The sequence below is a fragment of the Larus michahellis genome, chromosome 8, assembly GCF_964199755.1.
Source record: "Larus michahellis chromosome 8, bLarMic1.1, whole genome shotgun sequence".
NCBI classification, from domain to species: domain Eukaryota; kingdom Metazoa; phylum Chordata; class Aves; order Charadriiformes; family Laridae; genus Larus; species Larus michahellis.
Genome location: NC_133903.1, coordinates 33,502,717 through 33,530,683, shown reverse-complemented (window position 1 = coordinate 33,530,683; position 27,967 = coordinate 33,502,717). Strand labels below are relative to the sequence as shown.

Here is a 27,967-nt window from a genome sequence, read left to right as displayed (position 1 = left end):
CCGCCACCGCCCCGCTCGGCTCCGCCCGCCGCCTCTGAAGAGGGCGCGGCGGGGCCAGGCAGGGGAGCGGAAGGGAGCGGCGTGGCGGCGGTGCGGGCGAGCAAGATGGCGCCGGCGGTGCGGGGGCTGAAGAGCTTGGTGTGGCAGAGTGAGTGCGGGGTCTCGCTCCGCGCCCCCTTCCCACCGCCCCCGGGGCTGGGAAGCGGCCCGGGGCCGCTCGGTGGGCGGCGGTGCGGGCCGGTCGGCCGGGAGCGTTCGCCGCTGCCTCCCCGTAGCCTGGCGTATTGGGGTCGGTGGTCGCTGTTGGGGCTGGGGCCCCTTCTGGCGCGGCTGGGGGCTCCTTAGGAGCCGCCCTGCGTGTCGGGGCTGAGGTGTGCGGGCGGGCGGCGGGAGAGCCGGGCCGGGCCCGGGCGGCTCTGTGGGGAGCCCGGTGCGCGGCAGAGGCTGGAGGTGGCGGCTCTTCCTCGGCTCGTCGGGGTGGCGGGAGGCGGCCGCCCTGGCTTGCCGGCAGTAATAGCACCTGGATGGAAACGTTTTTGCCTTTTTCCGAGATGAGGGTGAACTTTAGAGGATATAGCCAGCCGCGCCAGCTCCTGAAGAGGGTAAGCTGAAGTCAGCTCTTCAAGGACTTCCCTGTTGCTTCCGAAATGGCAGTTCTGGAGAGCACTCCCGGCCTCGGAACGGGCTCTCCGGTTGTCTGTCACGAAGTGTCACTGCCGGCTTTGGGCTGAGCTTGGCGCTTTTCAGAAGGAAAAAGCTGAAGGTGTCCCCAGGTACTTTAATAAATGAACTGCAGGTTTTTATGGCCGTGTTCAGGAACAGGTTCTGCCAGTGTTTGGTACAGAAAATGAAGTTGTAACTACGCCATGTCTTAGTGGAGTGGAAGGGCGGATAGTACTTCAGGTACTGTGAGGCATTTGGGGAAAGGCACTAATGGCCACCTCATACCAGATCTAATTGTAGTGAGGTGGTGACTCCATGAGCAGCTCAGCCAGCCCAGTGACTGCCTGTCACTGAAATGGGAAGGTCCTGCTGCCTTCTTGTCTGTGGTTTCATCCTCTGCTCCTGCCTGCAAGCTCCAGTCTGCTTGCTTGTGTTGCTGGAAACGAAAACAGAAAAAAGGGGAGAAGGAGGAAAGCAGACTGTTTTGTGGTGTTCCGTCCTCGACTGCTGACATCTGTACCCTGCTTACATGAGTTAGGTACCTTTGTTTATAACTTGACCTTTAGAAATCCCTAGTTTTGCTTCTTTGTCCCATCTTGCTCTGTGAAGTCTTTTGTGCCTTTGGTAATAAAGTGATTGTTTTGTCCTGAGGTGTTTTGTAGAAGACTTGGACCTTACAGGGTCACAGAATTGTAGGGGTTGGAAGGGACCTCTGGAGATCATCGAGTCCAACCCTCCTGCCAGAGCAGGTTCACCTAGAGCAAGTTGCACAGGATCATGTCCAGGCGGGGTTTGAGTATCTTTAGAGATGGAGACTCCACCATGTCTCTGGGCAGCCTGTGCCAGTGCTCTGCCACCCTCAAAGTAAAGAAGTTTTTCCTTGTGTTCACATGGAACTTATGAACATGTGTTCCGGTTTGTGCTTGTTGCCCCTTGTCCTGTCACTGGACATCACTGAAAAGAGTCTGGCCCCATCCTCTTGACACCCGCCCTTTAGATATTTATAAGCATCAATGAGGTCCCCTCTCAGTCTTCTCTTCTCCAGGCTAAACAGGCCCAGATCTCTCAGTCTTTCCTCCTAAGAGAGATGCTCCAGTCCCCTGATCATCTTCGTAGCCCTCTGCTGGACTCTCTCCAGTAGTTCCTTTTCTTTCTTGAACTGGGGAGCCTAGAACTGGACACAGTACTCCAGGTGTGACCTCACCAGGGCAGAGCAGGTGATGACCTCCCTCGACCTACTGGCCATGTTCTTTCTAATGCACCCCAGGAGACCATTGGCCTTCTTGGCCACAAGGGCACATTGCTGGCTCATGGTCAACTTGTTGTCCACTGGGACTGCCAGGTCCCTCTATGCAGAGCTGCTTTCCAGCAGGTCAGCCCCCAACCTGTACTGGTGCATGGGGTTATTCCTGCCTAGGTACAAGACCCTACGCTTGCCCTTGTGGAACTTCATTATGTTCCTCTCTGCCCAACTCTCTAGCCTGTCCAGGTCTCGCTGTATGGCAGCACAGCCTTCTGGTGTGTCAGCCACTCTTCCCAGTTTTGTATCATCAGAAAACTCGCTTGAGGGTATGCTCTGTCCCCTCATCCAGGTCATTGATGAATACATTGAACAAGACTGGACACAGTACTGGCCCCTGGGGAACACTGCTAGCTACAGGCCTCCAACTGGACTCTGGCTGCTGATCACAACCCTCTGAGGTCTTCCATTCAGCCAGTTCTCAGTCCACCTCACTGTCCACTCATCTACCCCGTGCTTCCTAAACTTACCTGTGAGGATGCTGTGGGAGACAGTGTCAGAAGCCTTGCTGAAGTCGAGGTAGACAGTGTCCACTGCTCTCCCCTCATCTACCCAGCCAGTCATGCCGTTGTAGAAGGCTATCAGATTGGTCAAGCACAATAGCCTTAGAAGGAGGCAACCTGATCAAAGCACTAGTGTGTCATCAGGGTATATAAGGACTTCAGAAAATGGCATTACCAGTGTGGACAAGACCATGAGGAAAAATACTAGAGTGATGGTGAAGCAGCATGAATAATAAAATATTTATATTGAAAACTTTGTGAAAAAAGAAGCTTCTTATGAAAAGAATGTTTTGTTAGGTAACTAGTGGCTCTTATCTTTCCAAGACTACAACAACAATGAAAATTCACGAAGTAAGCTTTAGACATTGTCTTTGTTTATGGATAATTCAAGGCCATGGACTGCTGCTTTCTAATGTTTCAGCAAACGTGGCTTTTTTTAAGGCTGTTTTGTCTGAAAATAATGTGTCAATGATGCTGATGCTTCATGTAGGAGCTTGTTGTCAGTGTGTATTTTATTCCTGTTCTGCTAACAGGCAAAGAAGTTGTACCTGTGTTTTGTGTACAAAGAGTGTTGTACCTGTGCTCTGGTATGGTGCTGTTAAAACCCCTTCTTTCCATTGTGATAGCCCTTTCAGTAAGGTGCAATTTTAGGCAGAATCTATGCAGAAGTGTGTGAAAATGTTACTTCACCAAGGTTTGTGGTCAGTTAAGTTTACAGTTATGGGGATGGAGGAAGCTACCTGTATTTAGGAGGCAGTAGTTTCTGTGGATAAAAGTATAAAATTAACTATACTGCATCTCTATGTCTATCTGTAAATAAGGTTATTTCCCCAAGGAATTCTGTCTTTAATTTTTTTTTTTTTTTTTTTGCAACTTCAGAATGTGTTCTGGACTTGTATAATAAGATTCTAGCCTAGCCATAGATATCTATATTAATTTAAAAAATGATTCAGCAATCCTGTAACTTTATTTTCCAGAACACTTGCTTACAGTGAAAGCTGTTTTAGTTCTTTCTTCAGGAAGTGTGTTACAAATCGGTCATTAACTTTGCCAAGGTGTGGTTTGCTTTTTTTTTTGTTTGTTTTTTCACAGAGGGATTTAGCAGTCTGCTGTTCCATCAGGGTTGTGTCTAGTTCTTACCTGGATCAGGAAGTAAAAGTAGAAGAAAAATGCCTTCAACTAATTGAATGTATTCAGAGAAGACAAAATTAGATAAGGTAGTTAGGATGCATGGTTGGTATGAAATTTGTGAGAAGGAAATGCAAGCTGAGACAAAAATGGAGCACTATTCATACCTGGGTTTATGATTGGTTTTGATGCATTAAGAATGCTTACTGGAGACAAATTAGATGATTTGTAGAGCCTATAAATCAGTGTAGGTCAGTTATTTGAGTAAAGCAGCTGCAGGTTGAGGACAAAACAAATAGCAGTTGGAGTGTTGCAGGGGCAAGTACACTGATAGCTTGGAATACAATTTCTTCTCATGATGGGAGAAAGCTGATTTCTGTTTTTAATTACAGAAATTAAGTTCAAGACACAACTGGATTATGCATTTGTATGTTCTGTTTTATTTTGTAGGCAAGTAAGTTAAGGTATTGTAGAAAAAATATACTTGAGATTTTGGACAGGCTCTCAGGTGCTCAATTTATTAAAAAGCACTCTGTAATGCTAAGGACTAATTTCTTGGTAAAAGTGTTCTCAGAAAGTATGAAGGGTAATTAAATTTTCACGAGGCTAAAGATTTGATCCTACACCTTGTGTGCAGAACTAGAAAAATGTATGTAATAAATGCACAGTATAAAAGTGACAGGAAAAAATGTGCCTGTATTACATCCTGGATTCAGGTATTACCAACAAATACATCTTGGTAGCAGCTATGGAGTGATGAGCATTCTGCAATTTTATATAGAGTATATCCAAAGAAGTCACAGGAGTCTTTACACCAGGCTAAGCAGACCTAGAACTTGTTGCAAACTGTGGATTGTGTATAACAGGAAGGATGTTGAATTGGAAGCAACCCAGAGTTTGACCAATGATAATGGATTTCGGGAGCTGTATAAGCAGAAAAGGATTCAGGAGAACTGAGCTTGAGTTCTGTTGTTTAGCAGCCTAAACAAAATGCACCTATTGTATCCCTCTTGAAACATGTGCTTTTTACTTAAATAGCTTTTAGATTGGTATTTTTGTCAGTTTATTAGATAAAGCGGAATGTAAGGGTTTTAGGTTGCTATGAAGAATGCCAATGCTGCAAAAAGTAACTTGAGCATATTGGAAAGCTAAAGCATAAAGTACTCGTCTTTCAAAAGAAACTTCTTATGTTAGTGTGAAAGAGTCTGCGTAGGACATATTTGTAAAATATAACTATAAGAAGCGTGACAGCTTGGGAGCGTTGTGTGCTATGCAGTGTTAAGAGTTGTGAAACTGAAATGAAATGAAGGCTGGATGAGCAGGTTGGCTGCTCCGGTGAAGTAACTGCTGAATTCTGAGGCCCTGGAATTTGGGGGTACAGATGGAGTATCTTGCGACAGGGCCATAGCAAAGGGACTTGGACATAACTGAGTATATTAATATCTATAAATGGTGAAGGAAATAGGCGTACTTCTTGTTGTATGTGCACCTACTATTCTGAAACTTCTTTCAGTTCTTTCACTTGTCAGTCATCACAAAATGTGTGCTGAATTTGATCGTTTGTATTGAAGGCTTCTGTTACTCTTACTTTTTCATGTGGAGAAAAAGGTCCAGCAGTTTTAATAGAAGTAGTCATCAGCTTAATGTGAAATTCTGTTCTCTGGGAAAAGAGAACAGAATAATCGGACCTCATTATTCCTATGTTTATAAACACTAGGTTTTAAACAGTTCCCAAAGTCTTCTGACTTCTAATTAACGCATACCACTGCTGTGAGATCGATCTGCCTTAGCCAGATGAAACCACTCCTGAAAGCTACAACTCATAGTTCTGGTGATCTTTAAAACCTGTGGGTTGTAACTGCATGTTGACTCCTTTTGCTGAATCCTGTATGAGCTTTTTAATTGAAACTTTCTCTACAGTTGTCATAGCAGGAAAAGATAATGGATACCTTATTTAAGATAACTTTCAATTCCTGGAAAAAGTGGTCTTTTCTTAGGCTTATTCTGGAATTCTAGAGAAAGAACAAGGACATCTGAAGTTAGCATATATTTTAAAATAGGCCTGTTTCTGAATGTGGTGGTCCAGCTGTCTTATCTTAAAGAGTAGCTTAATTTTTTTGCATGTGCACAATCCTTTTAGTGGAAGAGTTCACTGAAAAATAGAAACAAAGTGAAATATTTACAGGCCTGTGATCATTCAGGCTGATTTTTATGGAGCTATTTAATATTGGCAAAAATGAAAAACTTAGCTACATCTTTATGAAACAGGCAGGAACAGTTGGTAGCCAAGAATTCTGTAGAGGTATTTATCAGTGGGTTGGGGTTTTTTTGTTCCTCCTTTTTAGGTCTCTTAACATATGAGTCTAAATGGGTGAATTATTTTTTCAGTAACAATTGGATTCCTCTGACTGGTAAACTGTCTATCTCTGTTTCTTCTTACAGAGCTAAAATCATCAATATTTGATGACTGCAGGAAAGAGGAAGAATGGAAGGTATAGTTTTGTTATAACTTTTGTAAGAATGTTACACATTACTTGTTTAGGTGATTCTATCACTGAGTACACAAAAAATAGTTATCATTTAATGGCTGTCACTTTCACTTAAATTTGTTTTCTAGCCAAGTAATGGATTTTAGTTCTGTTAACTCAGATCTCTGTATAATACACAATGAAAAATACTAAGAACAAATGGTTAGTTGTCTCAATTATTGTTCGAGTTTTGAAAAAAAAAAAAGAGAAACTGTTTCTGTTTATCTTCACTTTTCTCTTGAAAGACTTGTACTTCATTAATTTCAAAAATTATACTGCTGTGCGATGTATGTGGAGCAGGATTCAGCAGTGCAATACCTGTTAGAGTTCCTTAAGCCATAAAAAAAGTTTTAGAACAACTACAGATATATTTAAGCAGGCCATGGGGTAAATTAGTTAGGGATTCAAAAGATTTGTGTCAAAGTGAAAGTTTTTATAATACTTTCTAGTAGGAGTAGTGGGGACAAGCTCTTTATTTAAGATGGAGCTCATCTTTTGAAATCCTCTATGTAGGGAGCTGCCTTCTGATGCTATTTGAGATTAATTTCCCTCGGCAAAGTTGCTATATGCAGGTGATGAAAAGATACAGAGTTATAAAACAGATTTCAGCTTCAAGTTTCCATGGCAAGTTGTTAAGGAAATAACGTGGGTTTACTATAGCTGATCAGTTATCTAAATACCTGTGTGTCTTTTTTAATATATTTAGATAATTCTTTTAGATGATTACACTACTAAATTACTGTCAATGTGCTGCAAAATGACTGATCTACTGGCAGAGGGTATCACAGGTAAGCATAATTCTTTTTAATATACAGATGGCAATATCCTGATAAGAAAAAGGGGAAAGAATAAAATTGATGGTACCCTTGCAAGAAATCGTCTGAATTTGGTTTATGAAGACAAGTAGCTATGGGATATTAGACTAGCAGGCTTTCTAACTTGTACAGTAATTATCTAATTGTGGGTTTTTTAAACTTTTTTTTTAAATGAAAAATGAAATGTTTCTCTGCCTAGAAGCTAAAACCCTTTTTATTTTAATTTTTTTTTTTTGCTAAATATTGCTGTAAGGTCTTTTTGGTGCTTGTTGTTGGTCTTCTGCCTTTTTTTGTTTATTTTTGTTTTGTGGTGCATTTTTTGGTGGTGGTGTTTGTTTGCTAGTGTCCATGATGGGGTAAATGAGACAGTTAGCTGTCACAGAGTGATTTTTAAGGATATTATCTGTCAGTTGAAGTTAAGGGAAGATGAGCTCAGTAAAGAATTAAGCGAATGTTAGTAAAACATGCTCTATGCATTTTTTCCTAATGTGTTCTCTAAATCGGTAATATCTGCTGTTTTGTATTAATTTCTGCTCTTGAACAGTAGAAATAGGATACAAGGGCAGAGAAACTTAAGTACTGAGGACAAAATGGGAACAGGAGACAGTAATAAAACTGTTGAGAGGTGTTTGCAAGCAAGTGGATGTGATAGAGGGAATAATTTAAATTTCAGTTCTATGTTGTGCAGATATATTTGAGCTTCTTCTCAAAACAAGAGAGCTTTCCATAACTTAAAAAAACCCCCCAAACCCACAACACACAATAAAAACTTGAAACTAAATTATATCAATTATTACTTTAACTAGAATAAACCCATAAGCAACATTAACTGTAATTAGATTGTCACTTTTCCAAAGAATTTGAGAGTAGTTTCTAGAGGAGTGGAGTTTCTCATCTGCTGGAATATCTCCCCTGTTCCTTGATGTTGGCCACTGTCAAAAATGAATAATAGGTGCGTTGTGACAGATCTCAGTTATGCCGTATGCCTGTTTAGATAAGACTTTGGTTTTTTAGGTGTATTTTAAAGGAAGTATTTTCTATCTAGTAAATCTTATGGGCTTTTTTTCCCTACAACTTAAAAAAAGGACATTTTTCCTTTCATAAAACTTTTCAAAGTTGCTTTTTATGATTGACCTTTTCTGTAATGTTTATTAGTGTATCATTCTGCCTGTTTTGGAAAATGAAATGAATACACAAAATGTAAATGATCTAATCCTTAATTAGCTTTAGGTTTAGATTTTTAGAAACACTTTTGTAAGAGAGCAGTATTTAGACTTAGTTATTTTTCCACAAGTAGCAAGACTTTTCTTATTCCAACTATTCAGTATAACATGATTCTTCTAGAAGTATAATAGCAAAGCTGTATACATTTCACTTTTGGAGTGTATTTTTAATCATAATAAGTACTACTTATCCTTTGTGAGCAGCTTTTCAGTGAGCATGTATCCTGTTCATCAATAAGAAACCTTTTATTTTTAGTGAGTACATGACTGAAAAGAACCTGTCTTTCCACATCCAAATGTCTGTCATTACTTATCTTCTTTGTTCCTCCCCCTCAAAATTACTGAGCAACATGAATCTTCCTGCATTCTCAAGGTAGTGTATTGCAACACTATATAGTAATGACTTTATTAAACAGAGAAAACCAAGAGTTGAGTGAAGCTGATCTGCTGAAAATGTCTAATTTGTGCCTGCAATTATATTGAAACAGAGTCAGTGCACAGGAAATGGGCAAACAAAGGACAGAAGAGGCTATAGTCCAAAATAATGCCCTGCGTAGTTTTATTCTCCCTCTCCTTCAACGTGCTGGAAAAAGAACAATCATGCTGTGGCAGTTATCTGGCAAGATATTTCATACTGGCCTTCGTAGGTTGAGCATGTTTGTATTGCCATACCTTTCTGTGTGAGGATAAAACTCTGCTTGTGTAAAACAGCCAGGAAAAATTTAGTCCTACAAACTTCATTGACACTAGGCTGAGGGCTGAATAAGTCATGTAACTTGCTATATTTAAAATCATAAATAAATAAAAAATCAAGGCTTTCTTGGCAGAAGATAGGTTCTTGCCACTAATTTTGTGGACAACTTGATTAGTGTTATTTTATTTCTATCATCTCTATACTAAAATATGTACGGTACTTTCCTTAAGGATACATAAAGCTCTTAATTATAAAAATGTAATATTTATTGCTTTATAGTGGTGGAGAATGTATATAAAAACCGTGAGCCTGTCCCACACATGAAGGCAATATATTTCATAACACCCACCAAAAAGGTTAGTATTTTAAAGAAAGCGTAGCAAGGTCTTTCAGACTGAAAAAGCAATCTTATTGTAAAATATTGATTTACTGTGTACAACTATGCAGTACTTAGCTTCTGCGTTTTGTGGTGCTTCATTTCCTATAATGAAAAGGCAATGCAGTGTCACCATAGAGCATGTTGCAAATGTGTACCTTTTGATCAATGGAGGCACTGTTTCATTGCTTAGCTATTAGTAACCTCACTGAAAGAGATGTTTTATCAAATAATGATGCAATACATTGCACAATAGAATTCAAAGTAATGGCTCTAATAAGAGATTACTGTTACTGCCTAAAAATTCTTGAGAGAATAAATCTCATCACTGTTATAGGTGGAAAATGATGCAAATATCTTGCTTTGCTTCTGAAAGTGATCTTGGTGCATGACTGACCTTCTGTAATTGTTTATATTATTTTTGGTCTGGAATTAAAAATCTACTTAAGTGTTTTTTTGTGTGTTGATTTGCAGTATTAAGTGGGACTAGGTAATTAACAGGGCAAGAGGAGAGGAGGGAGAAGCTTTGTCTGGTATGTGAGGAAAGGCGAAAAACACTGTAATGACTTTTTTCATTATTTTTTCTACCCCCATAAGTCTGTAGATGGACTTATTGATGACTTCATCACTAAATCATCCAGCAGATACAAAGCAGCATATGTGTATTTCACCGACTGTAAGTAAGCTTTTGTAGTTTGATAACTTTATATATGTAAATAAGTAAGCTTCTCAACTTTCTTTCCTATTGTTTAGTACGTGTAAATTTTGAGTCCTGTTTCTTGGGAGAAGATTTGAGACTCAAGTAATTACATGTATTTGGGTTGCCAGAATGTGGTCACTGTGCTGTATGGCAATAGTAATTTCTTTCACAATTGCCAAACAGTGTTGATCATTCCCCACCTCAGCTTTTTATTTAGGTAATCTAGTTTTATTTTTGAAGTATCCTAGTCTTCTCCTATGTTGGAGAGTGTGGAGGAAGACAATTCAAGTAAAACTATGTGTCTTGTGTAAACAAAATAGCACTCAAAAACATAAATGCATGAGAATTTGCTGCAAGAACAGTGTTTTGTAACTGGTCATTTTGTGTAGTTCTCTCTGACTTGAGTCAGCCTTTTTTCCCATCACCTGAAAGTAGATGCCTCCTTCGCCCTTGCATGCACAATATAAATTGCAGAGCAGAGATAATTAGTGCAAATGGGGTTAATGTGACTGCATGTTGCTCTGCAGTCAGTTAGCGTGACTAAAATGGCACATAAATAAGGGAAAACAAAAAACCCAAACGTGCTGCTGAAGGCAGAGCCTGAGTTGTGGCCGTCTCTGTGGATGGTGCATATCTGCTACCGTAGGTTCTCAAAGCAGTTCTTAAATTACTATTGAAAACTTTTGGTTTCTTGTTTCACTTTATGCTGATGCAGCAATTCTCGTTCAGGAAAAATACTGCTACCTTGCTGTATATTCCTTTGTTGCAAGTGTGCAAGCTTTCAGTTTGAATGCTTGCCAAAACTTTTCATGTTGGGAGAAGTTAGAGAAATAACTCTGTCGCTTCCAAGTCTGTGTAGTATTTGTGTAATGAAAATGTTCCTTAAATTCAGTTTCTAGACTGGCGTCCAGTGTAGCCTTTTAAGTGTAGTAGAATGCATTTGAAATCTGTAATTAAGTTCCATATTTCTCTGTATTTTGCTGTTTGATATGTACAAATTTGTTTCTCCCTTTAAGCATTTTTGTAGCTTGGCAAATGTTTTCTCTCTCCTACATGAGCAGAAATAGCAGAAACTTTTGCTTTGATAAAATCCATATCCTTCACTGCTGCAGACTGCTAATGAGTGTTCTACAACTTCGCTTGCCAAAAGCTAGGAAAAAATCACCAGTGATGCTTCTTAAAAAAGATTTCAAACAAAAAATATTGATCTTACATTCTCTTCCACTTCAGGATTTGGCAACTTTTTTGTATGTTACTGTTAATTGGTTCTTAAATTAGAATTGTCTGTCCTGAATACTGTAAGTTTATAAGTGAGTTAATAACTGGAATACACACAAATGATTTATACTTAGAATCTTTTTTTTTTTTCCTAGTTTGTCCTGACAACCTATTCAATAAAATTAAGTCTTCCTGTGCAAAATCAATAAGGAGATGCAAGGAGATCAACATTTCCTTTTTCCCATATGAGTCTCAGGTAAGTTTCGTTCTTTATCTCAACAGCAGAAAATAGTTTGGAGGACTATATTCAAGTGGTGTTGATTTGCTAAAAAATAACTAAATAGAATGTAGCTTTTTTTAACTGATAAACTGTTTGTGAGACCTATTGCTATTTTGGCATATTTTTAGTGCTTGCCTATATTTTTCAGATGAAAAGAAATGATCTTGTACTCAAAGCTTTACTGTTTGCACTTGATCTTTTTGCAAGACTTGGAATAAGAGAGCTTAGAGAAGGAATCTATTCCTTAAGAGAAGGAAAGTATTCTGGTTTGTCTTTAGTAAGTAGTAAAGTTTGTTGCTGCTTATACTGTTATTTTGGTGTTATTTTGATGGACTAGATAGGTTGATGCATAGGAATAGGAGTAAGTTGAACAAGCTACTTGGTGAATGTCATAAAAGGAGAGCAAATGGGTGAAGAGAATTGAAGGAGAACAAAACAAAAGCCTCACAAAAAAGAGAAACAAACCCCATAATAACTTGGCAAACCTCTTAGTGGGAGGAAAACATGGAAATTATGTTTTCTCAATTAAAATTTTGAGACCACCAGTGGAAACCAATGAGTGGTTTCCATGTGAAACCACACAGTGGGTGTTGTGTTGAGAAATAATTTGTTGCTCACACACTGTATCAGATACAGAAGGCAGAAATGCACTCTGATACTCACTAATACAGTGAAGTCCCCAAACCCCGTCCGCTTCTGGGAGTTGTAGAACTAAGCATGAATGTTTCCTACAAGTCTTTCCTGTATTCTTCAAACCTTATGAACATATCAAGGGTTAGAACTCTTAGGTGTACCAAGTGGCAGATAAATATAGGAGAGGTTGCTGCTATCCATGTCTTACTGTGATGCAGTTTCCTTGTTTGAAGACACACTCTTTTTTTTTTTTTTTTTAATTATTTAGATTGAGAAGCCATCAGAATAATTAGTGTGGTTGGTTGGTTGTTTATTTTCTAGTGGTGTTGATGTTGCCAAGCTTTCTTTCAAACTGATTTTGTGAGTTCTGCTAAAGCTGCTCTTAAGAACATTTTTTTTAGCTTCTTCTACCAAATAAGGCATATGAAAATTTAGTTGTCTTGGTTCTGTGAAGGGTTTACCATGAAAGCAGAAATTGGGACTACTTTTCTGAAGTTGAAAATAAACAGCACTTAGTCTCTTCTGGTTTTTAGTTTAGTTTTGTGTTCTCAATGTTTTGGGTTGTGAGAACATTTTGAGTCCTTAGCAAAGGAACAGACAATGTTAACTGATTTTCCTAACTTCAGGGCCTGCTTTCTGTGGTGATAAGAGTAAATAATCAAGCTGAGCTCTGGGCAAAGTCCAAGTGATATCTGCTCAAATGAAACAAATATCTTTATCTGGATGGACATTCTTCTTTGGCTCTGTAGTTACAGAGTCCATCTGAAGCTGCAGAAAATCCACTTACTGACAATGTGATTGTTTCCATGTTTGCATTCCATTTCCTAAACTGTTGAAAAAGCTTTTCTTCTGTGTAGTACTAAACATATTTTATCAAGGTTTAATGCATTTAAAGAGCTTCAGTTCTTGGAGGTGAAGTCTTCATATAATAAACATACAATACGTAAAATTCTGTTTTAAACAAGTTTAACTTGATACCTTCTATGATAGTTCTGGTATTGCATTGTATGGCTCTGTATGAGACACTGGATGGTATTTAGTTCTGCCTGTCTCGGGTCCCTCCATCTATATAGACAGTAAGCAATTTGAAAAATATAGTAATTTACACAGCAGAGAAGACTAATAGACGAAAAGACTGTGAGAACAAAAAGCTGATGACCTCAACAGACAGAGAAAGAGGACTGAAGTGTGGGTTTGTTGTGTGGTGGTTTTTTTTTTGAAGTATATTGTGTATGACTCTTTATTACAGCATGTAGTTTTAAAGTATCATCGGTTATTTTACCAGATATTTTAGAAATATACAATTTAAGCTGTTTTTTTGCTTGGTTGTGCTTTACATAGGTATTTACTCTCAATGTCCCAGATGCATTCTACCGCTGCTATAGTCCAACTCTGGAAAAGACAAAAGATAAAGATGCTGTAATGCAAGTAATGGCTGAACAAATTGTTACCTTATGTGCCACGCTAGATGAGAATCCAGGAGTACGATATAAAAGGTGGGGCAAAAATAGTGTTGTATAGTAAAGTTGCTTTCACTTCTAGGACTTCACACATTGTTTGGTAATAGCTTGAGGCTGCAGCATAGTTTCTTTTATTGTGGATTAATTGTTTTTAATCCACAAATCTGAAATGTGGAATGATAGGAATTTGTGAAGTGTAGGCAGTGCAGGGAATTATATCTCTGTGTGTATTCATATAACAGTAGTTAGTGTATCCTGTTTTGTTATGAACTGCTTGTTTCATGTTTGGTCAGTAGGATGATGCTCTAATCTGCTGCGTTCTAATGAACTGCATGTGTACTCCTGTAACTTCTGCTGTTGGTAGTTTTGCAGCTCTGCTTGGCATCAAGGAATTTGTAAATTGCTGAGGCTGATAAGATCAAGATTTCTTTGTAGTAGAGCTATTGAGGAGAAAACCTCTTAAGCTTTGATAGAGAGTACAGAGTAGTATCTGAAGTCAAAGTAGGCATCTGAAATTGTGCTCAAGAATTGCATTCTGTGGTGTACCGTGAAGCAGTGCCTTATTCTTTGCAAAGGTAACAAAGAAAGAATTGCTTGACTGTTTTTTCTTTTCTCTTTCTCTTTTTCTTTTTTTCTTTCCTGTTCCCCACCTCTAAGTGAGAATTTTAGGTGCTGGGCCATATGCCAGCTAATGTCAGTCTTTTGGCTGAAGCTGTTTCTACTGTGTGAAATACCTGAAGCATTCAAAGAGTGGAATCGTAATGTGAGAGTGAAAATATATTGGAACTACTTAGAATGGAGTTCAGAAACTGCTTGTGAAACCAGAGGATCGATCTAGGGAGTGCTTTCTGTTTTAAAGGTGGCATTTTAGTGTTTTGATGAAGAAATTTAAGTTATTTTTGCATGTTTCCTTTTTTTCCCAGCGGACCATCTGATAAAGCCAGCAAACTTGCACAGCTTGTTGAAAAAAATCTTGAAAACTACTACAGAACTGATGAGAAAAGCCAAATAAAGGTAGAAAGTGAACTAAAGTGTTTGCTTCTTTTTTTTTTAAGTCTGGGGGGAAAAAAATAATCTTTGGAATATGTTTGGACAATAGGTTCTACAAAACCAGTTTTTATTTATTAATAAAGGCAACTAGTTGCCATTTAGTTGGTTTTGTGTATGAAAGCAACTTAAAGGTAGTAACTGATACAGTAAAACTGTATGTAAGCAAATATAATTTGTGTGATCAAACTAACTGTCCTTGGAAAAATTGTCTCTATGATAAAGGGATGATACAAACCTGAAGAAAAGTGGATAACGCTTGTTTTAACATCACATTCCATAGGGTTGTGTGTAGAAGGGACTTCACTGCAGAACTGAAATGTCTCCCATTAAGGAATTTATTGTCCATAAAGATACAGCTTTTCACATAAGTAATGTTTTTGATCTGTCGCTGCAGATTAAGGCAGCTGGCTAAATGCAGCAGTATGGGGTAAACTGTTCTGATTTGGTGACATTCCATTCTTCTACAGAAATAAATGTACCTGATGCTCCTGCCACACTGCTAAACTCCAAAGTGAAACTTTCAGTTGAATGTTTGGAGATGATTTTTTTTGTATTACAGCACAGCGTAGATAAGTGTGTTGTTTGTATTTCAGAGTAGGTTATTTGTGAAAAGTCAGTGGGAGGCCTTTTTTTGTGTGGTGTTATTTTTTTTTTTTTTCCTTGTAGTTTTTGTTAAGTGAGGTTACTGAATGCATTGCAGTGGGCTAAGAGCATTACCTTAAAATTAGTGTTTAAAACCACTGTGTTCTGGTTGTCATTTAAGCATTTGTTTCTATTTATGCTGATAAGCACTTGGACCATACCTTTTAGGTTTTTTCAGTTGTTGTTCCAATATTGCTGTGCTGTAACTTACTGTATATAGATTTAACATGCATTAACTTTGTACTGTATGTTTTAACTTTACGTGTATTTGATGGCTTTCTAGGGTAAAACACACTCCCAACTAATAATAATTGATCGTGGCTTTGACCCAGTATCAACTGTACTTCATGAGCTCACCTTCCAGGCGATGGCGTATGATCTGCTGCCAATTGAAAATGATACTTACAAGCAAGTACTTTTTAAAAAAATCTAAACACTTCTTATTCTTGATTATAAAATCAATGGAATTGTTTAGCTGAATTGCACCATAGCAATAGCTAATATTGCTTATATTACATAAGGGATGTTTCACTTATTATTAATCTTTCCTCTTGGATTTGTAACTTCCTCTTCTTGTGAACTTCCTCATTTAGTTGAGATTAGGTAGGATCTAATTAGCATTTTTGCCAAGTTTTGAGTCTAACAAATTGCATTTTTTTTAAAAACAAAGAACTTCGTACTAGACTTGAAGTAAAAACTTGGTAGTGCACATTCAGATTCTCTGCCTTTTGTTTCATATTCTCAGCCTTCTTGGCCTAACAAGGCAGACAAGGCCAGTAATCAAATGCCAAGAAAAAGCTTAGCTGTTTTTCAGGAACACTGACTTATATAGCTCCAGTCATGTAATTTGTGTAGCTGTTAAAATTTACGTGTTTCCAGCCTAAATGCACACTTAGGTAAGCCATGTTCAGTTTATAAGCACTATTTTATCACTATTTGGAATACTGTGACGCTGTTTTGCATAAGGTACATACTTCACTGTCGAATTGTTCTGACACCAAAGGCTTTGGTAAGACTTTGCTTTCTCATGACCCACTACAGCAAATTAAACCGAATTGCCTCATTGTTCAGTTAAGCAAACAGGAATATGTATCTTCTCTGTCAGGAACACTGAGTGAATATTTTCATAAAAAATGTAGAATGTTATGAATCTGAAACTTACCGTGTATGAAATTGCAGCAGAGTGTGTTTTCTAGGTAGTCATGATCTGACTTTTACAATTAATCTTGTAATTTTTTTTTTTTCCTGCTTTCTGGCCGTATACATTGTGTAAGTTTCTGTAAATGTAAAAATGTTATGTACTATGATTGTTATCTTGCTTTATAGGTTTCTTTCTGTCATTGCAGAAAAGTAATAGCTGGTCTGTAATGCTGTGAAGCATGTTTCTTGTATAAGTGAAGTAATCGGTCCTACTTTATTTAGTGGGTGAATGGGACTTAATTTTCCTTCAGTTACAAAATGTCTTGTAGTGGCTATAGAAAGCTGCATTTTGCAGTCTCAATGTGTATTACTCTGTGCACAATTTGCATTTGAAGACAAAGGGAAGTTGACATTTGGAAGCTGAAGAGAAATTGAGGTGCATGTAAATGTATGATTGAAATGCTGTTTACTGTTGGTTTAAAAGAACATCCAGAAGCTATTGCCCCAAAGAATCATTCTAAAATTCATCTGCTTCTTCTAGTTATATTTTACCAGGCAGTAGCTCGGCTTATAAGTGAAAACCTGTGTATGTTACTGCAGTTACCGTGTATGTTGATTAAACCAGAACAATTAATATTTTAACATGCTATGAGAATGATCGGGGGGAAAAAACAAACCACAAACCAAAGAACTGCCTGAATTTTCTCTTGGAAGATACAAAACAGAAGGACCTGCTGGGAAGGAACGGGAGGCAATTCTGGAGGAAGATGATGAGCTCTGGGTGAAGATTCGTCACAAGCATATTGCAGATGTGATAGAGTATGTGAATAAATAACAAAAACTAGTTAAAAAGGGCAGTTTTATAAAAGTTTCTTTGAGAGGGAATGTATTGAGCTGTTAAGAAAGTAGTGAGTAGTAGAAAGTACAGGCAGTAGTGAAGGTGGTTTGCAATATAGACTGTATCCTGGTAAATAATCAATGCCAGGAAGAAAACATACTTTCAAAAATACAGTGTGTATAGAGGTATGCAATTTAACTAATATTAATTTAAATTCTTGAGGAAAGTGGAAATTAAATTATTTTCTGGGAAGTATCTTCAGATCTTTTAAATCTGAAGGGATTACTTTGCATAAAATACTAGCATATTACTGCATCAAATGACATTATGCAAGTATCATAAACAGAATGTTTAACTTCAGTTTCCTGTGTCAAAAAACACTCTCTCCTCTGAAGGAGACCTCTATTTGAAGTTTTTACTTTCATTCAGAAGTTCTTGTTGCACAGTTCTTTTAAGATTTTAAGCAAAGATCTTAAAAGATTTAGGAACTGTGATGCTGTTGCATTTGATTATTTTCCTTTGGGTTTTTTTTCAGGGAAATACCAAAACTTTTGAAAGAAGTTTCATCAAAAAGAAAAGCAACAGAAGGAAAAGTAAGTTGTTTAATATAATGTTGTTTTTCCTGGTAATTTATTTATTTTTGGCTGATCAGATCTATGTAATTCATGGGCCTATTATAGAAACCGAGGCTTATCTCGATGGCAAGTGTTTTTTTGAGGGGAAGCAAGGCTACAAGAGGAAGGGAAATAAGGATGTTGAATATTGGGGAGAAGATCTTTCAACTTGTATCATTTCTTCACAGTTATCAATATCTGCTTTGTCCCAATTAATGAAGAAGATGCCACACTATCGTAAAGAGATTAGTAGGGTAAGTGGTCTTTTGTAACTACAACTTCACGATAAATCATTTTGTATGCTATAACTTTCTGTGCTATTGAAGTCTAGTTTTATTCTGTCATTTTCCTGTTGTGTGCTATATAACTTTTCTCCAAATCAATATGTTCACCTACTGTAAAATTTTAAGAAGAAAACTTGTTTCCAGGTGTTCCATTTTAGTATAAAAAACAAAATAAAACAACCCAAAACACTTAAATGATTTGTGTGCTTTGAGGATTGAAGATAACATAGCAGTTTAATGTTTTAAAAGGTATTACGAGGCTCAATCTTTAAGTGAAGGCTTAAACGCAGAAAATGCATGATGGTACTGAAGGACAGTAGAAGGATTGATTCTTGTAACCAGTAAAAATGATTGCTTGGTGTGTTTAAAAAAAAAAAAACCAAACAACAAAAAAACCAAAACACAACCAAGTTATGGCAGCTTGTGATTTTTATCTTTTTTTTGTCTTCTAGCAAGTTGTCCATCTTAATATAGCAGAAGATTGCATGAGCAAGTTCAAATCTAACATAGAAAGGCTCTGTAAAGCTGAACAGGTATGTTTGAAAAAAAACCAAAAAACACAAACCCAACAACAACATACTGCAAATGTGGCTTTTTTGTTTGCAGGAATAGATGCCTGTTTTTAACTGACTAAAGTAGTGTGTCTCTTGATTTATTTTTGTGATCACTTTTTTGAGGTAGTAGTATTAAAATTAAGTGAGAGATACAGGGCTCTTACTCTGTCAATAAAAGAGATACTTTTAGAGTTTTGGTTTCTTTGTCTTTGAATCTGGCTGATTTATATAAGTATCATCTTTGTTTTCTTTGTGCAAAACTGTGAAGTTGTACTGTGTTCTGGAAAAGGAAGCCCTTTTAAAATGTCTGGGAAAAGCACGTGTTAGGGTGAGGCGTTACATTGTACTACCAATCTCAAGTGAAAAACTGTAACTTATATTTATATGAATCCTAGGTAATAGTTTTAAATGTTTTGAGTGTCATGTAGTGTTGTTTAATGCTGGTAACTGTTGAAATAATTGTGTCAAAAACTTTTCATACTGAGTTTAAATTGATGCAGCTTGATGGTTTCCTGACACCAATGGTTTCATAAAAACGCATTTCAGACCACACAAAACAATGCTTTTTTTTAATGACTACTCACTAAAATAACTTCTTTTTCTTTTTTTTAAAAAATTCAGGACTTGGCTCTTGGAACTGATGCAGAAGGTCAAAAAGTGAAAGACTCGATGAGAGTTCTCCTTCCAGTTCTGCTCAACAAAAGTCATGAGAGCTATGACAAAATTAGAGCTATTCTCCTGTATATCTTTAGCACAAATGGTATGATAAGCTACCCTGTTGTTTTTTTTCCTCAGTACTACAAAATTCAGCTCAAGTTTTGGGATAGTCCAGTATTTTTAATTAACTTACACATCTGTATTGGAGTTGATGGCTGAGTGTGAAAGAAATACCGTCCATCCTCTGTGGCTTGTCTTCTCTCAAATTAGTAGCAAAGATACTATTGATAAGGAGTTAAGAGATGCAATACAAGTGCAGATCCATACAGTGTTTTAGCATCACTCCTGTGCTTGGATGTGTGCAACAGTTAAAATTTTATTTTTCACATAGTATTGAAGCTGTTAAAGGGGAGTTCCAGGTCTGTTGCATCCTGAAAATGAAGTCAATGAGGAAGAATTTGTAGTAGAGGAGGAGGAAATTGATAGAATGTGGGTCTGAGGAATCCATAACAATATTGAGTTTTGGTCTCAAAAATGGACCATTAAACAAAATTTTGTCTGAAATGTGTTATTATATTAAACTTAGACTGGCCAAACAAACAAAAAAATAATCCTGGATTAAGTAACAGCCCAGAATGTGTGAGACAAAATTGGTCTTACTCACAATCACATGGTAATTAAGTTGTGTGTTTTCCTTATATCAAAGGAACTACCGAGGAGAACTTGGACAAGCTGATCCAGAATGTACAAATAGAAAGTGATAGTGATATGATAAGAAATTGGAAATACCTTGATGTTCCTGTTATCTCTTCAGTAAGAATGTATTTATTTTGTAATTTCCTACCACCCAAGCACTCATCTACAGCTCTTTCAGCAACTCTTAGGAGTATTATTCAGATCTCTTTTTTTGGGAAGTGGGCAATTACTAGGAATTCTTGTTTTTATGATGTGTCTAAGTGGTAAATCCTTTAAATAATTAACATGAATGATTTTCAAAGTAAGATGCCTGTAATCATCAGATGGTGACTTAAGCTGTTTGGTTTTGGAAAGTGCCAACTTTCTCAGTTTCTTGTCTCTGAAGATAGTATTTCTAGTGTATGCTGAATTCTACAGGTATTAATTGTTCTTTGTTGTTGTTGTTTTTTCTTTAAAATTTCCTACTGATTTCCCCCTCTTCCCCCACTTGCTGCTAACTAGGAATAAGTTTCAAAAATCCAAATACGCTATATAATACAACCATGTTTTGAAAATCTTTCCAGTCTGCTGCACCGCAGCATAAACACCCAAGAAGGGACCGTTCTTCTGAAGAAACTTTTCAGCTTTCTAGGTGGACGCCTGTTATCAAAGATGTTATGGAGGTAAATTTGACCAACCAGTTAATCATGGGTGCAGTGCAGAAATTTACTCAAGCGAGCAGTTATAGCCAATCTCTTGAAATTCCATAGTATCTTGAGTTACTTTAGTTAAATAGATCACTTCTAGTCTATTTGTAGTATAGAATATTAGACTGCTGTGTGTTAGCAATGCTTTTTATTGGAGGTCATTTTAAAGGTGAAGCAAATGAAAGTGAAAACAAAAAGTCTTTTTGAACAGCTTGTCCTGTGATTGGCAGTGTTTTGTGTAATTTAAAGATCTTGAATTTTTTTTTTTTTTTCTCCAGTGGGTCTTTAAACTACAATTCAAATCTAAACTGTAGATTGGCAGAGGCTGGAAAATGTTCCTTGTCAGAAGTGTTGTTGCTGTGTTCTTAAATCTCTTCCTAAGCATCAGTTAGTGACTGATGTCAGACAGAACAGCAAGTTCACCAGACCTTTAGTGTGACCCAGCGCTGTCATTCATCAATCTTGGTGACTTTCACACGTTCGTTTGTGCCTTCAGGGGACCCTAACTTCTCTCGTATACTACTATAGAGAAATTAAATGTTGGGGTAGTTACCAATGAATAGCTACTAGTGAAGTCTGAACAGTTAAATCAATACTCTGTTTATAAAGGAAAGCATATGTAATCCCTATTCCTTGTGATATACAAAAGCCTTATCATAACTCTTAGTGTTATGTGGTCTAGCATTTTGTTACACATGCGTGTTGTTCATGAGATGCTGCTTGCGATTGGTTGTTCTAAGAAATTGCATGTGCTGGCATTAAATTCCAGTTAGACATCCCTACTGGAAGTTAAAACTTGATGGGTTTTAGGTCTACGTGGCTGTTAAAAGTGTGGTTTTTGTCTTTCCCTTTAGGATGCTATAGAAAACAAACTAGATTCAAAAGACTGGCCTTATTGTTCCCAGTGTCCTCCTACCTGGAATGGTTCAGGAGCAGTAAGGTAAATTGTTTAATTTCCCGAAACATAGTTTACCCATTTCACAGTGCATTTGTCATGTACATTCTAAAGCATTACAAAAGTGTGCTTCCTAAGCAGTGACATAACATATATAAGGTAACGTTAATGTGTAAAACCTATATTTTTATTTAATCTAAAACATGGTGAAATTGGTTGTTAGCTTAACTTTTCGATAGCTTTTTATTTGGAGTATCTCCCTTTTGCTTCAAAATTAGAAATAACATTTCCATATTCCCAGAATGAGAAGTTTAAACCATTGATCTTGTTAGTGTGAAATAGTTTCAGGGACAGATTAGCAGTATACTGTGACTGGGGCAGAAGGAATGTTTTCATTTCTTCTGAAAGTTGTTTCTGCTGTGATAGTGGTGGTGTCATTCTTGAAGTTAATGACTTCAGTAAGTTAAATTTAACTTCTGTAGGCTCTCTCTTTAGGGAATATGGGCCTGCTGGATATTTGACACCTGTTGTCAGTGGATGGTTTAGAGAAGTCCAGAAAAGTTGGAGGTTACAGAATGAGTTCTCTACTAACGAATGTGAAATGGTGTGTTCCCTGTATTTGCATATTTACTAAGTAGCACTAAGAGGGGATTTTTGGAAGTGTTTTTTTAGATTACTGATTCATACCGTCCCTTCTTTCCCCCTTTTTAATCCCAATAGCTCTTGAACCTCATGACCAATACCTGTCAATTTGACAGCTTTCTGGTAGTGTTATTTAAATGATGAGGCAGCTGAATAGAGATGAGAGTGTTCCTATCAGAGGAATGCTCATTGCGCTAATCAGATGTTGGAATTCTTAGGGAGGGAAATGTTATACGTAGCTACGTGGCAGACACACTTGAATTGGAATTTGTACCTTACTAAATAAAAGACAGACAGTACAGATACATAGCCTTAGGAAAATAGTTGTGTTACTTCCACTGCTAACCAAACTGTTGGTGTGTCCTTACATTCCTGGATGCGCACTGTGATGATCAGTGCAAGGAAACACTGGGGCAAGTCCCTGTAACTGGATCTCTGTCTCACAGGCTGGTGAAATTTGTGAATCTTTTGGGGACCCTAGCAAAGAGAGATCAGGACTGCAGATGATTTAATCTGAATCTGCAATTCCTATATGTGTGTAGACAGTATATTTTACGAGCTTTATTTTTTTTGTTCTGAGCTGCCTGAATCTTCTCTGATAACAGTCAAATATTTTTTTTTTTTAGAGAGTCTTTTGACATTTGGAGGCTGAAAAAAAAAAAATAAAACTAGCTTTTTCAAAGGAAAAATGCCACAGGAATTGCTAGCATGCAGAATTAAGCTGCTCAGTAGAAGTCCTTTGTGTGTGAGCTGTGTGTGCAACAAGGTTTTTCGCTTTGCATTTATTTTCCCTCTAGTGATAACTGAATAATTTCTGAGTAATGTGCTAACTTGGTTTTGTTTGAAGTTCTTTTAATTATCAATTTGTGTAAATTCTTTTGCTGAAATTATAATCAAACCGTGAACTGCATTACAGCAATTGTTACTGCTTGTTAAGTGTATAATTTTTACCCAAATTAATCAGTAAAGCTATATGTCATCTTTTGAAATTTCTTACAGTGCGCGCCAGAAACCTAGAGCTAGTTATAAAGATGAGCGAAAGAGTAGTGCGAGACTGATTATCTTTGTGATTGGAGGAATGACATATTCTGAGATGCGCAGTGCTTATGAAGTTTCTCAAGCCTACAAGTCCTGTGAAGTTGTTATTGGTAAGCTGCTCCTGGGAAAAGGGTGGTTTGTAGGGCTTTACTACATGTGTTTCTGGAAAAACGTAAGGATATTTTTTTCTTACATTCCCTAAATTGGTTCAGTAAACTAATACTATAGCCAATGTATTTTTTAAAACTATACATTCAGAAGTATCTTTTCAGTTTATCTAAATTGCAGTTTATCTAGATTAACAAAATATTAAGGACAATAAATACAGAAAGATCACCACAAGTTACGTTGGAGAAACATGTTATTAAAGTAGCCTGACATATAGCAAAAAGGATTTAAGCAGATGCATATTTGCATTACAGTCTCCTCACAAACTTTTGCATCTGCCTGTGCTTTACCTGCAGCTACACTTAATACTCTCATTGCTTTTGGAAGTAGTAGGGGAGCTGGCAGAATAGTGTGAGATTAATCACCTCGGGAGGAAGGGAAGAAAGTATTTTTTTTTCTTAAAAACAAACAAGTAGAAAACATTAAAAAACCCCAACAAAACCTAAACAAAACAAACCCAAAAAAACTTTTCCAGTGTAGCTCAGTTGACTTTGCAACAACTTCTAGTTCTTGTCATAGTTTCTTCAGAGACTTTACAGAAACCACACCATAATTTATAGCTTTTGTCCTGAAAACTGGAGTAATCTCCCTAATCTTAAAATTCAGCAGTAAATGCATGAATTACCAGCTGGGGTAGCAGTCTCTCAGTTAATACTTCAGAGGCAGCAAATGCTTTTCCCATCAACTGCTGTGCATCAAATAATCATTTCCTGTAATACTGTTTAAATTTAGATGCTAAAACATTTGCATATATGATATATCAAAACAGAGTTCCTAGATACAGACCTTACCAGAGACCCGTATCCATCTGCAGTGGCGGCTGGTGTCCGGGTGCAGGGACATCTAAAGCATTCTAAATTGCTTGAGATGCTTATGTCTGGCAATTAAATTTAGTGTTGAGTTTCAAAAAGGATTAAATCTATCTACCATAATTTGAAATAAATAAATACTCTTCCCTAAAGCAATTACAACCTTGATTCTAAGATCTAGAGTCTGTTAACTTAAAATAGTGGGGCATGTTGTAGGTGTGTTTGTGTGTGGTGTTGTTATTTTTTGTTTGTTTATTTTTCGTTTGCTTGTTTAGTTGGTGGTGGTTGAGGTAGGTTTACCACTGGTCCTAGTTTTGAGTTGCAATGGAAAAACCAGGATAACAGGAATGTAGTTTAACAAGACCTGTTTCTTCATCTGAGACTTGTTTACAAAGCCATGTTTAGTGTAAGTCACTCTTTCACTGTAATATCTGGCACTAATGACAGTCCCATTTCCCCTTTTGTTTAGAGGTGATTTTGGTAGTTTTGTTTGTAATCCTTATTTCTGAGGGGAAGGTGATAACTTCCAAATTTCCATGCTGCTTACTGCAAGATGAAAACCTTTCTGTATTCCTGATTCAGAACTTCAGGAATGTTAGCCCATCCAGATTGACACTGCTAAAATTCGAGGTTCAAGACAGCCCTAACAGTTATGAGTTCCCTTTATAACTGTGGGGTGACCCTTCATGGCAAAAGTTATGATCGCTCCCTATGAGAACAAGAGAGGTAGTTGTGCACTCCTGAAGAATAATAAGGATTCTCTTTGCTCCAGGCTTGGAATTTGTTGAAAATTTTTCAAGGAAATATCAGTCAGTAAAAGCCAGTTTTCTGTAACTGATATTTCTGTGGAAAATTACTGTTATATGACAATTGTTAATCCAGATGGTTTCTTGATTCTAGGATAAAGCCTGTCACTAACTCACCCTTTCACAGAGTGGGCAGATTTCTTGCAGGTTGGGACAGTTGCGTTGAGTGAAGGTGGCCCAGGTTCAAGCCTGTGTTTCAAACTGGGCAGAGCAGGGACTTGAAACTCGTATCCAAAGTACGAGTCCTAATCTGGATGTCTTAGTGCGTGGAAGAGGGACACTGCCTACCTAATGGTGACACTTGTATTTATATGGTAACACATGAAAACACTTGAACTGTTGTAATTTTCAGTTTTCCAGGTACAGTAAAAGACACTGGCATGTAACCAATTTTTTTTTTTTAAGAGGGAATGTTTGAAAGTCAGAATTTCAGACTGATATAGTTAATATTTATGTTTTTTTGTCAGGTTCTACTCATATTTTGACACCTAAAAGACTACTGGATGAAGTAAAGAGCCTTAGTAAACCGAAGGATATGGTCTGCACTAAGGATGAATAGAAATGGTGATGTTTATGATGCATTAGGAAAAGACAAATAGTGTGTACATTCTTAGGGAATTTACTTTTCTAAATACTGTACCAGGACGCTACATGGTTCTGACTACCGGAATGTTATTTTATAATTTAAATTTGCTGCTTTTTTGGGGAGTATAAGGCAGAGAGAGGGAAAACTCAACACATGTGTTTCTTAGGTTGTATTTAGTATACACAGTGTTACACTGTAAGCGCTTTTTCAAAAGGGCATGTTCATTCCTAACAAATTATGCTAAAAGTTACCATGATTATATATAAACTGGAATTGTTTTTGAGAACTGTGAAACCTTTCTATAATAGAGTTTATTTCTAAAAATGACTGAATTGAAAAGGGCATAGGCTCTTAGATAGAGGCTTCAGAAGAAAATTTGTAAATATGGGCTTATGTTAAAAATATTTCACACAAGTGCAATGTCTCAAGCTGTAATATTTTCTGTAAAATAATTCACTGAAAATTCTTTAAATATATGTAATTGTGAAAAATCAAAAGTTTTTTGATGGTGGTGGGTAAAGGAGAAAGTTAATCACGGAAGTACTAAATTCTAATTTCAATAAATAACTTTGGAGAAATACTGTCAACTGTGCACTGAAGTACACTTTATATTTAAGTATATACAGGGATTATTACTAAAGCTTTTCAAAAAGCCTTAATTTCTTACAAACTTCCTTATGATTGTGTCTACATAGTCTGTCTGTTTTATAAGGTGAATTGCCTGTGATATAGAAGTTACAAAATTTTAAGCATTAATTGCCTTTTCAGGGGAGTGGGGGCAAGGGAAAGGGAGAGGAAAAGAAGGGAAGCAGTCGAATCTTTCAAATGGCTTGGTAACTTAAAAAAAGAAGAGCAAACCAAATACCAAAACCTGATGCGTTCTAGAGAATTTACTGTTTTAATCTACTTTATTACATACTAAGAAATACATAAATTTGTGTTGAAGGGGATCAAATAAATTCAAAATAGTATTAATTCTGTAATACTGGTAATGTTTAGATTTGTCTTAGAAAATTAAAGTATTAACTTACTAACCTCTTACAGGGATGTTGTATTGATGTGCCTTGAAATGTTAGTTTGTTGTATATAGAATCTGAGAGAAATGTCATAATGAAAAAAGAATAGATTACTCATGTCTTTTTATTTACGTATTTCCCGGCTGTAAGGATATTCATCTTTTGCTCTGCAGAAAGGTGGTTTTGTTTCTTTTCCCTTAATTTTGCCCTGAGGTTAACTAGTAGGTTGAGAGAACATCTTTGCTAGGTAAGCTCACTCAAAGTTAATTAGAAGGTGGGAAAAGGTCAAATTCCAGTACTGCATCAGAGAGGAATGAAATAGGAGATCGTTATGTAACAACTCTAAAATGTTGCAGGACATGGGGCAGGGGGAGGGTAAGTGGCTGTAGCTTTCAAATGCACCTGTGCGAGTTAGGCATCTATCGTATCTATAATGTTTTTGTGAATTCTAGTTTCTAACTGTAAAAATCCAGAATAGAAGTACTTATTTAAGAAATGCAGTGTTCAACATTTTCTTACTGAAGATGCACACTTTGAAATCAGTATTAAACACTTAACACTTAAATTACATATACTCCTTACACTTTGGGAAGAAGAACCCAAGGTTGGTGTAAAAGCTGTATGTAGTTGCAGACTTTTTTTTTTCTATTCCCAAAGCTTAAAAGCAATAAATACAGAACAAAATAACTGATATCAAAGTATCCTACTTCAGGACTGAAATAATGGATTTCAGCAGTATATAAAATCCACTGTACTGATGTTTATTTGTTGCATAGATATGAAGAAATACCAGCTTGAAATGTTGGACTACTTTTGCATGTTCAGCAATTAGACTTTCTCCAAGTGTCTGCTTTAGGCTTAAGTGCTATCACCAGCTCAAAATTTGATAGCTGATAAATATAAGACTGAGACTTTTGAGTTTTGGAATCCATCACCCACTTTTTCCAGCAGGCAAAGACAAACCTTATTGTAAAGGTGGGTTAATAGAGGTGCTTTAAAGTAAGAAATGGGACAACAACATGTACAAAGCAGCTCCTGGTTTCTTACAGGAGCTTGTGAAGGAAGGGGATGCTGCGGGTGGGGGATTCTTCTAAAGGTGTTTTTTCCCCAAGGATCTTCTCGGCTACTTCTTTATTCTCGATCAAGAACTGTTTTATCAAGAATGGCAAAGAGTTGTATCATGATAAACGTCTGCCCCCAAAACCTAATATTTTAGAGTACATGTAACAAGGTATATTACAATTTTGAAGGTTCCTGTTTTCATATTATACATCTTAAAATAGATACCCATTGCGTACATGTGGGCCCAGATTCACGTAAGCACA

At 37.1% G+C, this 27,967-nt stretch overlaps 1 protein-coding gene across 3 annotated transcripts; it reads left to right on the top strand.

Moving 5' to 3' along the window:
• Positions 1 to 26: 26 nt before the first annotated feature.
• Positions 27 to 26,204, top strand: STXBP3 (syntaxin binding protein 3). Of its 3 annotated transcripts, XM_074597886.1 has the most exons (20): positions 42 to 148; positions 552 to 773; positions 6,037 to 6,086; positions 6,829 to 6,910; positions 9,134 to 9,210; positions 9,828 to 9,906; positions 11,304 to 11,404; positions 13,403 to 13,557; positions 14,445 to 14,535; positions 15,497 to 15,621; positions 17,068 to 17,172; positions 17,727 to 17,784; positions 17,994 to 18,059; positions 18,542 to 18,622; positions 19,265 to 19,403; positions 20,007 to 20,113; positions 20,560 to 20,658; positions 21,537 to 21,622; positions 23,219 to 23,367; positions 25,508 to 26,204. In XM_074597886.1, exons 4-20 carry the CDS (start codon positions 6,868 to 6,870, stop codon positions 25,597 to 25,599), a joined length of 1,653 nt encoding a protein of 550 aa, XP_074453987.1. In that variant the 5' UTR covers positions 42 to 148; positions 552 to 773; positions 6,037 to 6,086; positions 6,829 to 6,867; the 3' UTR covers positions 25,600 to 26,204. The 3 variants fall into 3 exon arrangements, with proteins under 3 accessions (XP_074453986.1, XP_074453987.1, XP_074453988.1); XM_074597885.1 differs by lacking the exon at positions 552 to 773 and having other exon boundaries at positions 27 to 148; XM_074597887.1 differs by lacking the exon at positions 42 to 148 and having other exon boundaries at positions 573 to 602.
• The last annotated feature ends 1,763 nt before the right edge of the window (positions 26,205 to 27,967 follow it).